At 34.7% G+C, this 15,154-nt stretch overlaps 1 protein-coding gene and 1 non-coding gene across 2 annotated transcripts in view; one reads left to right on the top strand and one right to left on the bottom strand.

The window, feature by feature from the left end:
• Window positions 1-13,626, bottom strand: part of LOC110104299 (tRNA-specific 2-thiouridylase MnmA) — a 14,065-nt gene extending 439 nt beyond the window's left edge. Inside the window, exons 1-10 of the mRNA XM_028697454.1 lie at window positions 13,198-13,626; window positions 10,767-10,841; window positions 10,014-10,067; window positions 9,791-9,869; window positions 9,524-9,651; window positions 7,269-7,352; window positions 7,069-7,152; window positions 870-1,021; window positions 439-589; window positions 216-268 (exon numbers count right to left, since the gene is read on the bottom strand). Coding sequence (XP_028553287.1) covers window positions 216-268; window positions 439-589; window positions 870-1,021; window positions 7,069-7,152; window positions 7,269-7,352; window positions 9,524-9,651; window positions 9,791-9,869; window positions 10,014-10,067; window positions 10,767-10,841; window positions 13,198-13,590 — 1,253 coding nt within the window. The 5' untranslated portion in view covers window positions 13,591-13,626. The remainder of the gene's footprint in view (window positions 1-215; window positions 269-438; window positions 590-869; window positions 1,022-7,068; window positions 7,153-7,268; window positions 7,353-9,523; window positions 9,652-9,790; window positions 9,870-10,013; window positions 10,068-10,766; window positions 10,842-13,197) is intronic.
• Window positions 12,760-12,866, top strand: LOC114580315. Its single transcript, XR_003701676.1, has one exon. It is a non-coding gene; the product is annotated as a small nucleolar RNA R71 (small nucleolar RNA).
• Window positions 13,627-15,154: the final 1,528 nt, after the last annotated feature.

Genomic DNA, 15,154 nt, shown 5'->3' with positions numbered 1-15,154 from the left:
TCCTCCCCTTTTTGTTCTCTGTGTATTGGTTAACACCCATCGGGGTGCGCTGGCGAGAGCCGCTATCCTCAATAGCTAGTCGTATGCACGATCCAATCTATCCCTTCCAATTGACCCGTTTGCGCGGTGTTCTTTTCGGAGGTCCACAAATCCTAGTGTCCGTTACTTTTCCGTTACTTTTATTTTCTTGCTTATTTTGTCATTGTGCTGTTTACTCATCTTCCACAACAAGAATCTTCCTCATTATTCGACATGACATATCTGCATACTTAAAACATTGGTCAATAGTTATAGTTTCCAATTCAAATGGCAGTACAAATGAGAAAATGCAACAGAAAATAAGATAAAAGAATGAATCCTGAAGTCACTTACTGCACATAAAACAACATAAAGAGAAATGCAAGACAAGATGATAAGATTAATGGAGGAAGTTTTTACCTTACATCGGAGCCGATCTTGCATGTCAGGAGTCGAGCCTCCAAACCACTTAAGTGATCCTACACGGAACTTCCGCCGCCTTTTGTCCAATGAAAAGTAGTTTCTTGAAACAAAAACAACATTGTTTTGCACATCCTTTTCAACAACATACCTGCATGCCATGTCAGAGGGGATTAATATTGCAAAACATGTTATATTGATGGATTAAAGCATACGATATCGTAATTTGATTCCTGTTTAAGCTTGGAAGATTAATTCATATATAAATTTAATCTTGATGTAAGCTTGGTGAACAATTAAAATAACACTAACAGTGCTTCTTTTTTACCATCAAAGCTACTTCAGAATGGGGGTGTATATAAAAAAATACTATTTAACTTAAGCAAACCAACAGCTTTTCACAACATTAAAGATTGACCTAGAAATTATACCAAGGTCCTCCAGGAAGGCGGAGACCATGGCGCTGTCCAATAGTATAAAACCAAAAGCCCCTATGATTTCCCAGGTAGTCTCCTGTCTCAGCTTCTAGCAATAAGCCTTCCATCTCTCCAATATGCCTGGCAACAAATTCACTGAATTTAACCTGCAAAAATACATTGAAAAAGAGTTAAGGGAAAAAAAAAAGCAAACAGTTGAGATTGTTATCAGTTGTTAAGAATAAAGAATCAATTGCAGAACCTCAAAGATGATAAACAATGTAATTTGGAGAAAATTGTAATGCAAAACCAAAAAATGCCGCAACAACAACAACAACATCAAGCTTTTATCCCACTATGTGGGGTCGGCTACGTGAATCTTTTTTCTCCATTGTATCCGATTAAGAGTCAAATTCTCATTTAAATCTAAAAAAGAAAGGACATCTCTAATATTTTCAAACCAAGCCTTTTTAGGTTTATTTCTACCTTTCTTAACATAAGCCAAATCCAATACATCTACTTTCTTAACCGGGTCAGGAAGGTTGTCGTTTTATGTGACCAAAACCTTCTAAGGCGACTCTGTCTAATCTTATCTTCCACTGGAGCTACTCCAACCTTTTTACGTATATGCTCATTTCGCACCATGTCTCTAAGAGTAAACCTACTCATCCACTTGAGCATCCTCATCTCTACAACACTTAGTATTATGCTTCTCTTTTAATGGCCAACACTCTACACCATCAAGCCTTGTAGGTCTCACCACCATATTACTATATTAGTTTCCCAGACAAAATGAAAGTAAAATATAAAAATGCATAATTTTTCTCTCAAACATTTCAAGATTACCCAGAACATGCAGCGGTTATCATATTTAATTGAACTATATAAAGAATGAGCATTTTAAGTCAATTATACGCAAGTATTTTTCATTTTAAATAGAGCTAAACCTTGCTGGAGCACAATTCATTTCTAAGTTACAAAGATTTATGACTAGAGTTGCCAAACATACAAGGCCTAGAGCAATGATGTTTCTTGTAAGGGTAGCTGAAGCACTGAATACTAACGTTGGCGCAAAAATAGTAGAATAATGAAATCCAAATCAAGTGACGACAGTTCACTCAAATTGCTTAGTACATAGAAAAACTGTATTTTTTAACAATGTGCAACATCACAATGTTGATGTAAAAACAAATGACCATCATATTAGAGCCAAAATGGCAGTCATAGTAAGATTACATATACGTAAATTCTTTGAGAACACTTGATTCTAGAAGCATCATTTCTTGAAAACATTTTATTGTGTGTGCAACAATTTGGTAAGGAAATTACTTTAACAAAATAATTAAGATAGACAACAAGATTCCCTTGTATTTTCCCTGTAAAGGTGAAAAAATACGTGCATATTGAAACAAGATAAAACATTAAAGCTTACATGACACGATTTTAACTAGTAATCTTGTTGACTTTTAACTATGTCCAAGTAGGAATTGCTGCAGTTGTGGTTGATCATGGGAGTAGCAGCAAACAGGAGAGGCAAATCATGGTCAAAACAATCAAAATTAGTCAACCAGGGTCAAGTCAAGATTATGACAAGATAAACACACCAAGTTATACGAGTCAACATGGATTCAAAATTCTTATTAAAAAAAAATTCTATAAAATTAATGCCAAAGAATTGAGATAAAAAAGGGTACATGGATAGAAGTCATACCAAAAATTTTGTGAAGAAGAGTTTTAAAATCATGACAGCACTCAATAGGAATAAATGCAATGAGAACTCATAAGACCAATCCTAAATAGTTGGGATAAGACTAAAGATAATGATGATGAATGTAAAACAAGGCTAATCAAACCCAAAGAATCCAATATAATAAATCAAATTTCCATCCATTGTCAGGACAATGAGCAACACCATCTGAGTAATAGATAGAATGGATCCACACAAAGGAAAGTCTCTGATAGTGGGACTTATTAAAACTCTACAAGCATCCATATATGCTCATATCCCTCTTAAATTTAATATAAGATCTCCAAAACACAAAACATATGCTTCCTCTTGAATAAATATAAGGGGATGGGAATATAAAGGCATGCAGAAAGAAAATAGAGATCATGATAAAGCCTTACAGAACAGTGTCGTTGCGACATCCAAAATATAAGGAATGCTCTAAAACTCAACCCCTCCCCTTCTCCTACATCTTCAACATCACAACCACCTCGATCACCTTGCATGTCACCCATATGCACATTTCTTGACATAATCACCAAGAATACATAAAGAAAATAGAAACCATGATGAGACCTTGCAAACCAATGCACCGCGACATCCAAAATATAAGGACTGCTCTAGAACTCAACCCCTCCCCTTCACCTACGCCTTCTCCAGCGTCGCCACCACCTCTATCACCATACATGTCATCCATATGCACATTTCTTGACATGATGGCGAGCTTCCTTATGGGCAAATTGCTCTAAAAACCACCCTAACACGACTTTTTAAGCATAGTAGAAGACTCCAGCATAACTTTTTTGCTTAGCAAAATGCTCAAGCGCGTCTATCTTTGTATGGTATGATGGATTGGCTCACTTCCCAATACCCCCTTTGTGGGTGTGATGCATAAATGTTGATGTGATATTCAATGAAATCCTAGAGTTGGACACTTTGTCACCCAACATCGTGGGACTAAGTGAAAGCCTGTCAAATTTTTATGGACAAAACAAGGGAATGGATATAAACATCTCATCCTATCAAAGAGCTTGAATGAAAAATGCAAAATGAACTAAAGAAAAACAACAAAAAATTCTCAAATTACCTTACAAACATGCAGAACAAACCACTTCAACATTGTCGAACCTCACAAAAACAAGTCAAGTTGAGTGGGAACGAGTGAAAGCCTCCTCGCACTCCTTGTATTTGAAGAACAATGAATGGAAAACAATAGTAAGCTTTCTTTGTCCATCACAGCACAAAGCTTTTCAAGCTAGTTTTCAAGATTTGTCATTCAGATGACTTTGTCTATCATCCTTAAGGCATATATAGATAAGGGCATAAGTGAGTCAAGCCAACTCGAATTCATCTTATTAAGGAGCCCGTGAGTCAAGCTTATCGAACCACAAGTTTGAGCATGAGCTTAGATTACAACTTATATATTATACAAACTCAAGATTGTGCTTAGCTTAACTTGGCTCATCAACTCGTCGAGCCATTCAATTAATATTAATGGATTGAGTCCACATTTGTTTGAATACATATTTCATAATTTGCCCACATCTCCCTATTTCTTAAAGCCATTTCGATTTACGTCTAACAGATTACATCTGATTGCTTCCCGTCCCAAATTCCGATTTCATCGAGCCGTTCAGCTACTCACGCTCACGTTAATATGCGGATAAGCATCCCAAACTCCCTCTAGTCCCTTGTATTCCCCTAATACCCTCTGTCTCCCACACTAGTCTTCACTTCTTATTCACAAACCTTAACTTTTTCTCCATCACCACTTTGTTCCATCGCTTCAAAGCTCGATCTTCAAGCCCTAACAAATGGCAACCACCAACAGCCAAACGACTGTTAGGAGGAAGGTTCTTCTCCTCTAAGGTATATGCTTCTCCACTCATTTATATCTTTTTGCTATATATTCCTAGCTATTTTTGCCCAATATCATTCATATAATCAACGATGATTATTTTAGAATTTCTTCTCCTATTTCAGGCATATACTTCTCAAATCACCGCATAAATTGCATCAACTCCATCAGGTTCTGATTATTTTTCTCTTGATATAAGTTCTTCATTCATATTTTAAATTTTCTCATTTTCAGACATATATTTCTCTTGATATAAGTTCTTGATACGAATTCTAAAAATTTTGATATCAAATTATGAAATCAAGCTTTTCCACAGAGCTCGAGCATATGAGTCAAGCTCAAGCTTGACATTTTTCACTCGAATCGAGTTCGAGCTCAACATATGAGCTCCAGTCGAGCTCAATCTCAAGTTCAAGACAACTATAAATTAACTGATCTTAGCTCATATTAGTTATGACTCAAGCTCAACTCATTTTATTTGCACCCCTACATATAGAGGAATACATGTTTGTTGAAAGTACAAAGGGGCAAAAGACTATATAACTATGAAGTTTAGCAATTGGATATGACATGATAATCAATTAGGTTGTGGCATGTGTTAACCAACTATTTAACCACTTAAGTACATTTAATGATGTGTCCTAATCCCATAAGTCTACATCACCCAATCAATGTCATGTCAGCATGTAGATTTGATTAGACAAAGAAATGATCAAGAAGGCCATCATAATTTTTTTTAAATTATAGAAAAAATATGATACATGCAAAATAATTTATAGTATAAAAAAAAAATCCAAATATAGATAAATAATCCTGTGCATTTCCCTATAGAGTTTCTTCTCAAACCTGTGATAACAATAAGGTAAACAAATCGATAATTTAATAGCTCAAATTGGAGGCAAGCCCCCAATATCATTTGAGTTTTCATCTTCGAATAAGATCCCACTAATATCCCCAATGGATCACCAATCTCAAGTGTTTGCTATGCCAATATCCACATGGAGTCTTTGTATTGTGAGTGTATCCATGCAACCAGCAAATTGCTAACTTTAGACAATAGCTCCACCATCAATGAACCACCTCAACCAGATAAAGATATAAACAAAATATCCCTTCATTCATATTTTATAGTGCTACAAAAAGGCAACATCTCAAAGGAAGACCTATATTTTCCCATGGAAAGCTAGACTAAGTATCAAATTATATAGTAAAGGTAACAACTAAAGCTGAATAAACAATTCTGAAGCTTCCAACCAATTCACCAAAGATTCCATGGATTCAAATGCCGATGAGTCCTCTTAACCAAATCTACGAGAGACTTTCGTTAAATCACTCTCCAAATTTTGGAGCAATATAAATCCTATTTTGTTTAACAATGTATGATCGTTCATTTTGAGCACAAAATGCCTTCATCTTCACCTTCTCTAATGATGATCTTCCAAGGACCAAAAACACAACCAACCTCTCTAAATAACTAAGAAAAATAATGGTTTCCTAGTGAATTGTATCATCATTGAATCAATCTCCTTAATGAACCTCATGAGTGTACAAGCCTGCATCTAGTACATCCAAAAAGATAAAATGATGCTTTAAGGCATCAAGAAGCTCTAAGGATCTTTGTTCTACCCCCTCACCTTCCGGAAGTTCTACACTAAGGCCCCTCTCAACACACGCACACTCTATTAACGCATGAAATATATTAACGATTGATAAGAACATCAAATCTTTAATGATGTGCAACCCTTAGCTGTTCATGAAGTTAGGATGTATGAGACGTTGTGTCAACGAAATCCACGCTTCACAATAATTTGAAGTTGCGGCACCAATTGTGATGCCTGTGGCACAATCAAAATAGGCAATAAGCAAAAGCCAAAAAAGGTAGAAAAAATCTATGATGGCCCATAAAAATGTTAATGCCTAAATTCCATTGTCAATTGTTATTCCTCATCTTGGAGTGACACTGAAGCAAAAGAATACCTTGCCTTCTTATAGTTGAAGGAGACCAACAAATTCTTAATCAAAAGATGAGATTTCCAGGATGATTGGGATTCTAATCCCAACCTTAAGCTCTTCTTCAAAAATAAAGTAAAATTTATCTCCTTAATTAGCCAAAAATCTCTTTAGTGGTCACTGTAAGAAAGGTACTTCAATCATCTTCCTATTAGACTTTGGCTTAGCATTTCAAAAAGAAAATCTTCTAAAACACACTTAAAGCCTGTTAGACACAAAATAGCACTAACATTATAGAAGTTTAAATTTAATCCTGCTAAAGAAACTATAATCAGTTGTTATTTAAGGCATGAAATGGATGGAAAAAGGCTATCTTATTTCTAAATTTGCATTTAAAACTAAGTCTAAACTTCCACTAGAACTCACTAAAATATGTATTGAGTTCCATCAAAATTTATTGATGCAACTGACCTAAAAATGAACAAGAGTCAAAAACCTAAATATGAAAATAAATTTGAATACAAGACCTTATACATAAACAAACCAAAAATGAGAATTCATCATGTTGACTCAAAATAGTTGAGATAAAGCTAATAATGATGATGATAATTATCAAAAGAAGTCAATAAAGAAAGTTTTAACTTGTGATGCTCTCCAATATGTAGCAAAGTGCAAACTACCTTTCCAAGGAAACATATCCCTTGAGAATCTTTCCTCTCATTGTTTGGAAGATCCATTTGGGTGGCCAGATAACGTACTTCATCCTGCAAATATTTTGGTAACAAAAAGGAAAAGGACACGCTCACTTCAGGATATATTAGAAAATGTGTGTGTGTACAACGTGTGTCTGAAATCCATTATTTGAGTTCCCTTGTCTGACCTTTGAGAGACAACCAAGAGGAAACAGAAGACGTCTAAGTTGAAACTGGGAGAGATGTGATAAAAAATAGGTTTGATCCTTCAGCTGCAAAAAACGAAATCAAAGCCGGTTCAAGCTTTCTGATGCCAATCCAGAGATAGATATTACTAAACAGCAAAGGGGTGTGTGTACCAAAGATATATTGAAGTTACTAAAAATATGTATGCTGTAAGTATGACTTGCTTTCAAACATAAAAGTCGTTAAGGTGTAATAAATTAGTTTTTAAATCTTTGCAAGATTACATCAGGATCAGCACCATGTATGTATCTTTTAGATCAATTACAAAAGGTGTTCGGAGTTATACACTTTATTGTATGTTATTTGTAGATAAAATGATTGAAATAAACGAGATAAAATTTGAAGTAACAAGTATGAACTTTGGAGAAAATTCGATAAGATGCATGACTTTGGATTAAGCAAACAAAGCATGATAAAATGAAATATAATTGAACTTGATGTAATTTGGCAATTATAAATCAAAATTGTCGAAAGATCAAATGATACCAAGACATGATAGATTTATCTATCTCAAATACATTATAAAACAGAATTGTGATATAAATGATGGTGTAACTTTTAAATTTAAATATGTGGTGCTAATATAAAGATAAGCCTACGGAGTGCTACACAATAAGATCATAGAAACTCTAAGTTACATTAATGAAACTATATTTAAATTGGCTATGCTATATGGAATAAACTGTTTGGCAACAATGAAGTAAATTTAATCCAACTTGAGCTTGGCCGAATGAGAATGCTAAATTGGATGCATAGTAAATCTATAAAAGACAAAGTGAGAAACAATTATATTAGAGGGAGGGAAGAAGCAATACTTATTAGAAAGAAGTTAGTTATAAATAAATTGGATGATTCGATATACAATTAAAGGCAAATACATAAACCAATATGAAATGATTAAAAGAAAAACAAAAACAAAAATAGCATAACTAAAATTTGTGTAAAAGATGTGCAAAATATAGTTAACACCGCACATAGAAGTCAAGAAGAATTAATGGAGGGTTCTGGAAGCCAACCCCTAATAGTTGAGATGAGTTTAATGATAAACAAAACCCAAAATGGTTATGAAGATGATGAAGATGTGCACAAAATAGTAAAACACACGAAGTAGAATAGTGTGATGTTGATGGTGACATTTTGTCACATAATATTAATACATATGAAATTTATGCATGCAAATAAGAATGTTATGTAAAGTAATGCAAGCTCCTTTGTAAATAAAGTATGCTAGCTCTCTGTAGTTGCCATCACAGTTAACAATGAAAATGTAAAATATAGCAACCAAAAATTTATCTCAATTACTTATTCTCTCTCGAAATTTGGATTTCAATTTTACGGAAAAATGGTTGAGCCTTTTAATTTAAGGATCCAATTATCCAACCATGGGCTACATGTTGCCATAGTTTCAACATTATAAGAGAAAAATCTCCTAACATCGCTGCAGCATTCCTACATAGCCCCACATATTAGTTAACCACTCATTGAATCCGTCGTAATATTTTCCCCCAAAAGAAGAAAAAGAAAATGATTGCAAAGCTCAAAAACAACATTCTAACATGTACTTTCTAAACCATAGCCATTTATCAAAAGAGTATTCTAAACGATCTTATTCCTCAAAATAAGAAGCTTCTACAAAAACAACTTCATAAACACAAGTTAAGGATGCTTAATTAAAGCTGATAAAATAAGGGAAAAGCATGAGCATACTCCACAATTGAGAAGAAATATATTATCTATAGTTGGACACGAAATTAATATGAGTAAGAATAATATTAGAGACTTCACTTTTTCACATTCATATATCCATTGGATGAAACTTTTGAAAATATAAACCAACGTTGTGCTTCTTCTACCATTAAATATTGAACCTCCTTGTTTATATAAATGTGGTTCATTACAAAAGCATATAAATGGAATTCTTGATGCATCAATCATTCCCCAAAAAGAGGAGAATCTAGTAGCTCCATTGAAATCAGATTGAAAAAGGGGGGGAGGGAAGAAGCTTGCTACCAACACTGTCTTATGTGTACTCACTCTTCCACATAGCAGTTTAACATACAAGTATTAAGAAGACTAATTTATTATTAATATTACCATAACAGATAAAAAGAAGTATAAATTGTATGAAACTGGAAAAAAATAGCACCATGACATAGAAAAGGAATAAATATAAATAAGTGATTTACTATAGAAATACCATATCCTTTGACAATGCCAAGACAGAAGATCCACTGTGTGCACTACAGGATGAGTGATTCACATATGCATAATGACCAGAAGCAATGTAATCAAACCCCATGTTTTCAATTGCTTCTAAGAATGCACCTGAACCAAAGTAGAAAATAGTGAGAAAATCATAATGATCCCAAAAAATTTCTCAAAAGAGGAGCAGTGGAGGGATGTGGATGGAGAACAATTTGCTTGATGTTTGTATATGATAAATCCATTTATCTAAAGCTAATACCAAACTTGATTCTTGTATTGCAAAGGACATCAGGATTTGGAGTGCGGCCAACATGATACTCCTCAATAATGTGAGATACCTGTTTACCATGAAAGATCTATTTAGACAATACATGGGCATAACAAGCATCATTTTACTAAGGAAATAAGTGATAACAGTTCAAATTTCAAATTCTTCACAAAACTCCATGAACAAATACCAAGTACTATTGTTAAATTCTTACCACATTCCTCCAATATTCATCTGATAAATGTACAACTTCTAAAGGAACGTCTACCTGTAAAAGTAGCATCATATCTAACTTCAATAAGTTCAACATTCATAAGATAAATGCACAACATCTAAAGGCACATCTACCTGCAAAAATCGGTATACTTCTTCCAGTGACAGAACCAAAGGAGGTATTGAGGTGGTTCTCCCCCTAGGTTTGTGGTAAAACCTCTTGTAACCATGTACAGTATGAAAGTTTCACCCAAATACGCTTAAAAGCAATTTTAGCTTCACTCAGTTCCAACTTCTCCCTCCCTATCAAACCCCCGCCCCCCGACCAACCAACACATCCTCCTCTCCCACACAGAACCCAAAAATTATAGTCATCAAAGACTGATTGTCAAGTACCATGGTCAAGAAGTAACGCAAATTGGACCAAAATCAATAAATGTAATCCTAAAGTAATAATAGATTAAGCGAACAGTTTCTAAATCATGCATAATGGGTGAATATCAAAGCCATCCTGAGCATTTCCAAAAAAAATACATTTTGAGCCTGTGCAAAGTTGCCTAAACAAAATTGCTCAATATTTGCGCGATAGCTCCTAAAAACATCAACAGTGCCACCCCCAAAATACTCTTGCACTTTTCATCGAACAGAAGTATAACATCCAAACAAATCAATTATTAGTTAACCACAAATCACACTGAAGTAGCTCTCTTTGTGTGCATTCATGTCACAAACAAAACAAATAAAAGCTTCTAACCTGATCACAAACAGCTCTTGCATACTTTAAATCTTCGTCCCATGGGCATTCAGACCAGAAGTTTGCAAAGTCTTCCTACAATATATAAGCATTACCAATAACTATTTCCTCTAGATAAATCTTAATAATCAAGTCATGCATAAACAGAAACTAATTTTGAAGAAATAAAGGGAAAATATAAAACTGATTTATCATCAAAGCGGTCACGGTCAATAGTATACATAAAAAAAATCCTTATGACAATAGGAAAAAAAGTTTAATTAGTGATCATTTGGCTCTGCCAAAACCAAAGACATCTGGTAAAACAAGCATAGATAAGAAAATGAAAAGGAAATTATATGCAAGATAGGAAAATATGCAGTGCAAGTAAACAAAAGTCTAGCTGCAACATATGAAACTTCTATGGCAAAAAATATATTATGAAATTTCAAAATAAGCACATTTCCTGTTGCTTAAAGAAATGGATGCTTCCTTGCAGTGTCATGTATTTAAAGAAGAGAAAAATGTCAATAATATAAGTGGCGAGAAAAGAAAATCATTCATAACATCTTTTAGTGAGAGTTAGAAGAAAATAAATAAAAATATAATAATCAATTTTCCAAGACCTCATATGAAAAAAGATAAATAACATGGGAATACATCTACTAGGATTTTCAATGCGGGAACACTGGACACCTAACTCCCTTCTTCTTCGTCTTTCCACGTGATGTTGGTTATGACATCTCCCTCCCTTTGCTAATCCTTTGCCTCTTCAACTATAGGGGCACTTCCCAACACTCCAAACCACTACATTTTGAAATCCACATCTATACCTCCTTTCATCCTAAACAAAACCCTAATAGTGAGGCCCATCTCACTGTCAGAGCTTTCACCCTCCCTCATAGAACCTCAATCATATTTTTGCATCTCCCCATAACATCAGCCTTTCCCGAGCTCCCCCCAAAGCCTTCACCCATTCCTTGTATTTTGTGAAAATTTCCTTATTCTGATCAAACTTCTCCTACCCCACCATCACAATCCAAATAAATGAATCAAAAGAGCCTTCTTCATCACAACAAGCACATGTAAACTCTTTCATACTCATTTTCTGGAGAACCGCTGGAAAAAGTTTCTCCTCTAACGAGCTCTCAATAGGTAATCAAGATTGGGATATTGGTTTATTTGGTTGTTATGTCCGAAAATGATCATTTTGTGGTTCTCATCTTACCTCTACTCGTCATGGAAGCTTAATGGTACATTTGAAATCCTTTCTCTCAAAGAAGGGTTCTTCTTCGTTCAATTTCCATGTTAGGACAATTATGTATGTTCGAGCGGCCCCAAATTCATCACTAGTCAGTCTTTCTTTCGAACAAATGGTCTATTAATTACCACAAAGAGGTATCCTCTAACCTTTTCCTCCATATCAAATTTCTTAAATTTATACTTTATTGTTTGAGCCTAAAGGAATTACTAAAGTAGCATGTAAGCACAGCATCCTATTAGCTATGAGTAATCCCATTTTTCAAATCCAAACTTACATTTACCTGCATATGTGTTCACATTTCCTCTAAATCAAATATCTCAGATGAAATCACCATTAACCTTAATGGAAAGCTCATTGAGAAATATGTTATATATGATTGGAAGCCCACAATAGGGGTCACATGTGGATCCTTTGGACATGATCCTGGATTTTGGCTCATCCTAATCCTTCAGCAACCCAATCTTCTACTCACCTCTCGCAACAAAGAAGCAAAACCAAAAATCATGATAGATGAATGTTAAAACCTACCATAAGACTCTGAATAAGGAATATTCATACACACTAGCTAAATTTCTAGGGTTTAATCTTTCAAACAGCAATTGGAAATTATTGTCGGTCATTCTATCAATCAAAGCATATGTTTCATCGAAGGATTTGGACATCAAAAATCCACCAGCAGCCACATCTATAATAGATCTAAGAGAACCGAGAAGACTACTATAAAACATTTGAATAATAGATCAATCGGGTAATGCATGATGGGGATGCTTCCTAAGCAATTCTTTGAAATTTTCTCAAACTTCATAAATTGACTCGCCATCTAATTGTGTAAATGAGGTGATATCATTCCTAAGGTTTGTAGTCTTAGATGGGGGACTATATTTGGCTAAAAATTTATAAGCTAAGTCATTCCATATAGTGATTGAGTCGTGGAATAATAAATTTAACCACATCATAGCTTTATCTCTTAATGAGAAAGAAACAACCTAAGTCTAACGCATCATCTGATACACCGTTATATTTAAATGTAGCATATATCTCCAAGAAATACGACCCAAAAAATTACGGCATCATCAGAACTCCATAATTTCAACTTTCAAACCAAAAAAAAATACGACCTTTGACAAAAATTATGACAGCAAAGCAAGAAGGCCGCAAGGAACAGCTAAAATCAAACAATTTGAGCACCTGAAACCATATCTTAAGGTAAAAAGCGGTGCAGGAGTGCCCCGCAGCATGAAGAAGACGAAGAGCAACGCTGCTGTCGACTCCACCACTAAGAAGTACGGCGACCTTCAAGCGCCTTCCTAGCATCGAGCAAACAAGATAGGGCTCTAGATTGATATAATTGTAAGAGGTTGAAGAACACAGGGTGTTTCCTGAACCTAGGGAAGAAAGGGATGGAGAAGAGGACAGTGAAGACGAAGAAATGGACGCAGATGTTGTGCTTGGCGAAAAACTAGCGATGCGTTGAAGGGAAGTGGGAAACGAATAAGGGTGGAAAATGAGAGGATTGCGGGGCTTGAGAATACGATTTCGTAAGGCGGCGAAGGGACCGATGGCCGCCATTGCTCTGCGCATACTAGGTGTCTCTCTCCCTGTGTGTCTCTGCCGCCGGGTCGCCGGCTTGGCGGGGCGTTAACTGTGAAGGTTGTGGAGAGGTTTATTGTTTGGTAAAATTAGGATAGGATTATTACCTTGTTGTTAAAAACACATTGTGGAATAAAATAATGCTATGATTGGGATGATTTGAAGGAACAATTATTACGCCCTCTGACCGGACGTAGAGCTACGTTCGGCCGCCAATAACATGTCGTCATGTGCTCTTACACTCTACTGCGCGGCCCGACAACTTGACTCGGACCGGAACCCGGGAATGCTATGTTCGCGTATTGCGAGGTATTGCTCAGTATTGCTAGGTATTGCATGACAATAACGAGAAATACCGCTCTGTGAAGACCAATACCGAGTAATAGAAAAACTCGGTACAACTCGGTATTTGCTCGGTATTGGTTATTGCCAAGCAAAATCGACCAATATCTAGCAATACCGAGTAATACCGAGCAATAGAAAAACTCGATACAACTCGGTATTACTTGGTATTTGCTCGGTATTAGTTATTGTCAAGCAAAATCGACCTATACGTAGCAATACCGAGCAATACCTAGCAAAATCGAGAAATACCGAGCCATCCTGGGTTAGTTCCGGGTCGGGTTGTCGGGGCGCGTGGTAAATAGTGAGAATGCGTGGTGCGATTCTGCTGGCGGCCGAACGTAGAGCTACGTCCTGTGACCGGACCAAATAAATGTTCGATTTGAAGGGGTATAAAACATTAAAAGGGGATTTACATACATACCATTTTATTTAATGCTATTTACATATCTAATATTTGAAATTTTAACATTACATGTCTACTACCTATAAAATAAATACAGGTGTATATAATGAAATATTAAAGTTTATAAGGTGATATGGGTTGTACGAATGAAATATATAAGTGATATATTTTATATTAAAATTTTATATGAATGTTATTAATGTAATATTAAAATTTTAGGCATTAGATATATAAATAGCGTGAAATAAAGTGTTATGTATATAAATCCTCCAAAAATAAAATTATTATAAATTTGATATAGCTATTGCATGTTAAGTGATTCATAATAATAGGGATAAAATATTTAACTAAACACTATAGTTTATACATGAAGAAAATCTATCACGTTTGACCTAATTAAAATAAATAATTAATATTTGTCATTTATTACAAATAATGAAATTTCTCATAATTGAGAAAGCTATTGTTATAATATAGTATAAATAAACGGTATAAAATAGATTCTATTATATAAGTTAAAAGAGATATGTGGTATAGGAGTTGTCATTAAGAGATCATTTGTTATATAAATGGATGTTATATTTGAGGAGGGGGGATTAGACACTAAGGCTTTGGTTAGAACAGGTTTTTGACAATTTTTTTGATAAGAAAAGTAATTAGTAAAAAAATAACGTGTGTTCACATTAGAGCTTTTCAATGCTTTCTTTAAATCTTTGCGTTTAAAAAGCTTTTTTTTAATAAGCAATTTTGAAAATGTGGTTGAAATTTGATCCTTAAAAAGTAAAAAATAAAATAAAAAGTTTAAGT

The sequence above is a fragment of the Dendrobium catenatum genome, unplaced genomic scaffold, assembly GCF_001605985.2.
Source record: "Dendrobium catenatum unplaced genomic scaffold, ASM160598v2 fragScaff_scaffold_938, whole genome shotgun sequence".
Classification (NCBI taxonomy): Eukaryota; Viridiplantae; Streptophyta; class Magnoliopsida; order Asparagales; family Orchidaceae; genus Dendrobium; species Dendrobium catenatum.
The sequence above is the reverse complement of the archived record's forward strand: the minus strand, read 5'-3'. Positions and strand labels throughout refer to the sequence as shown.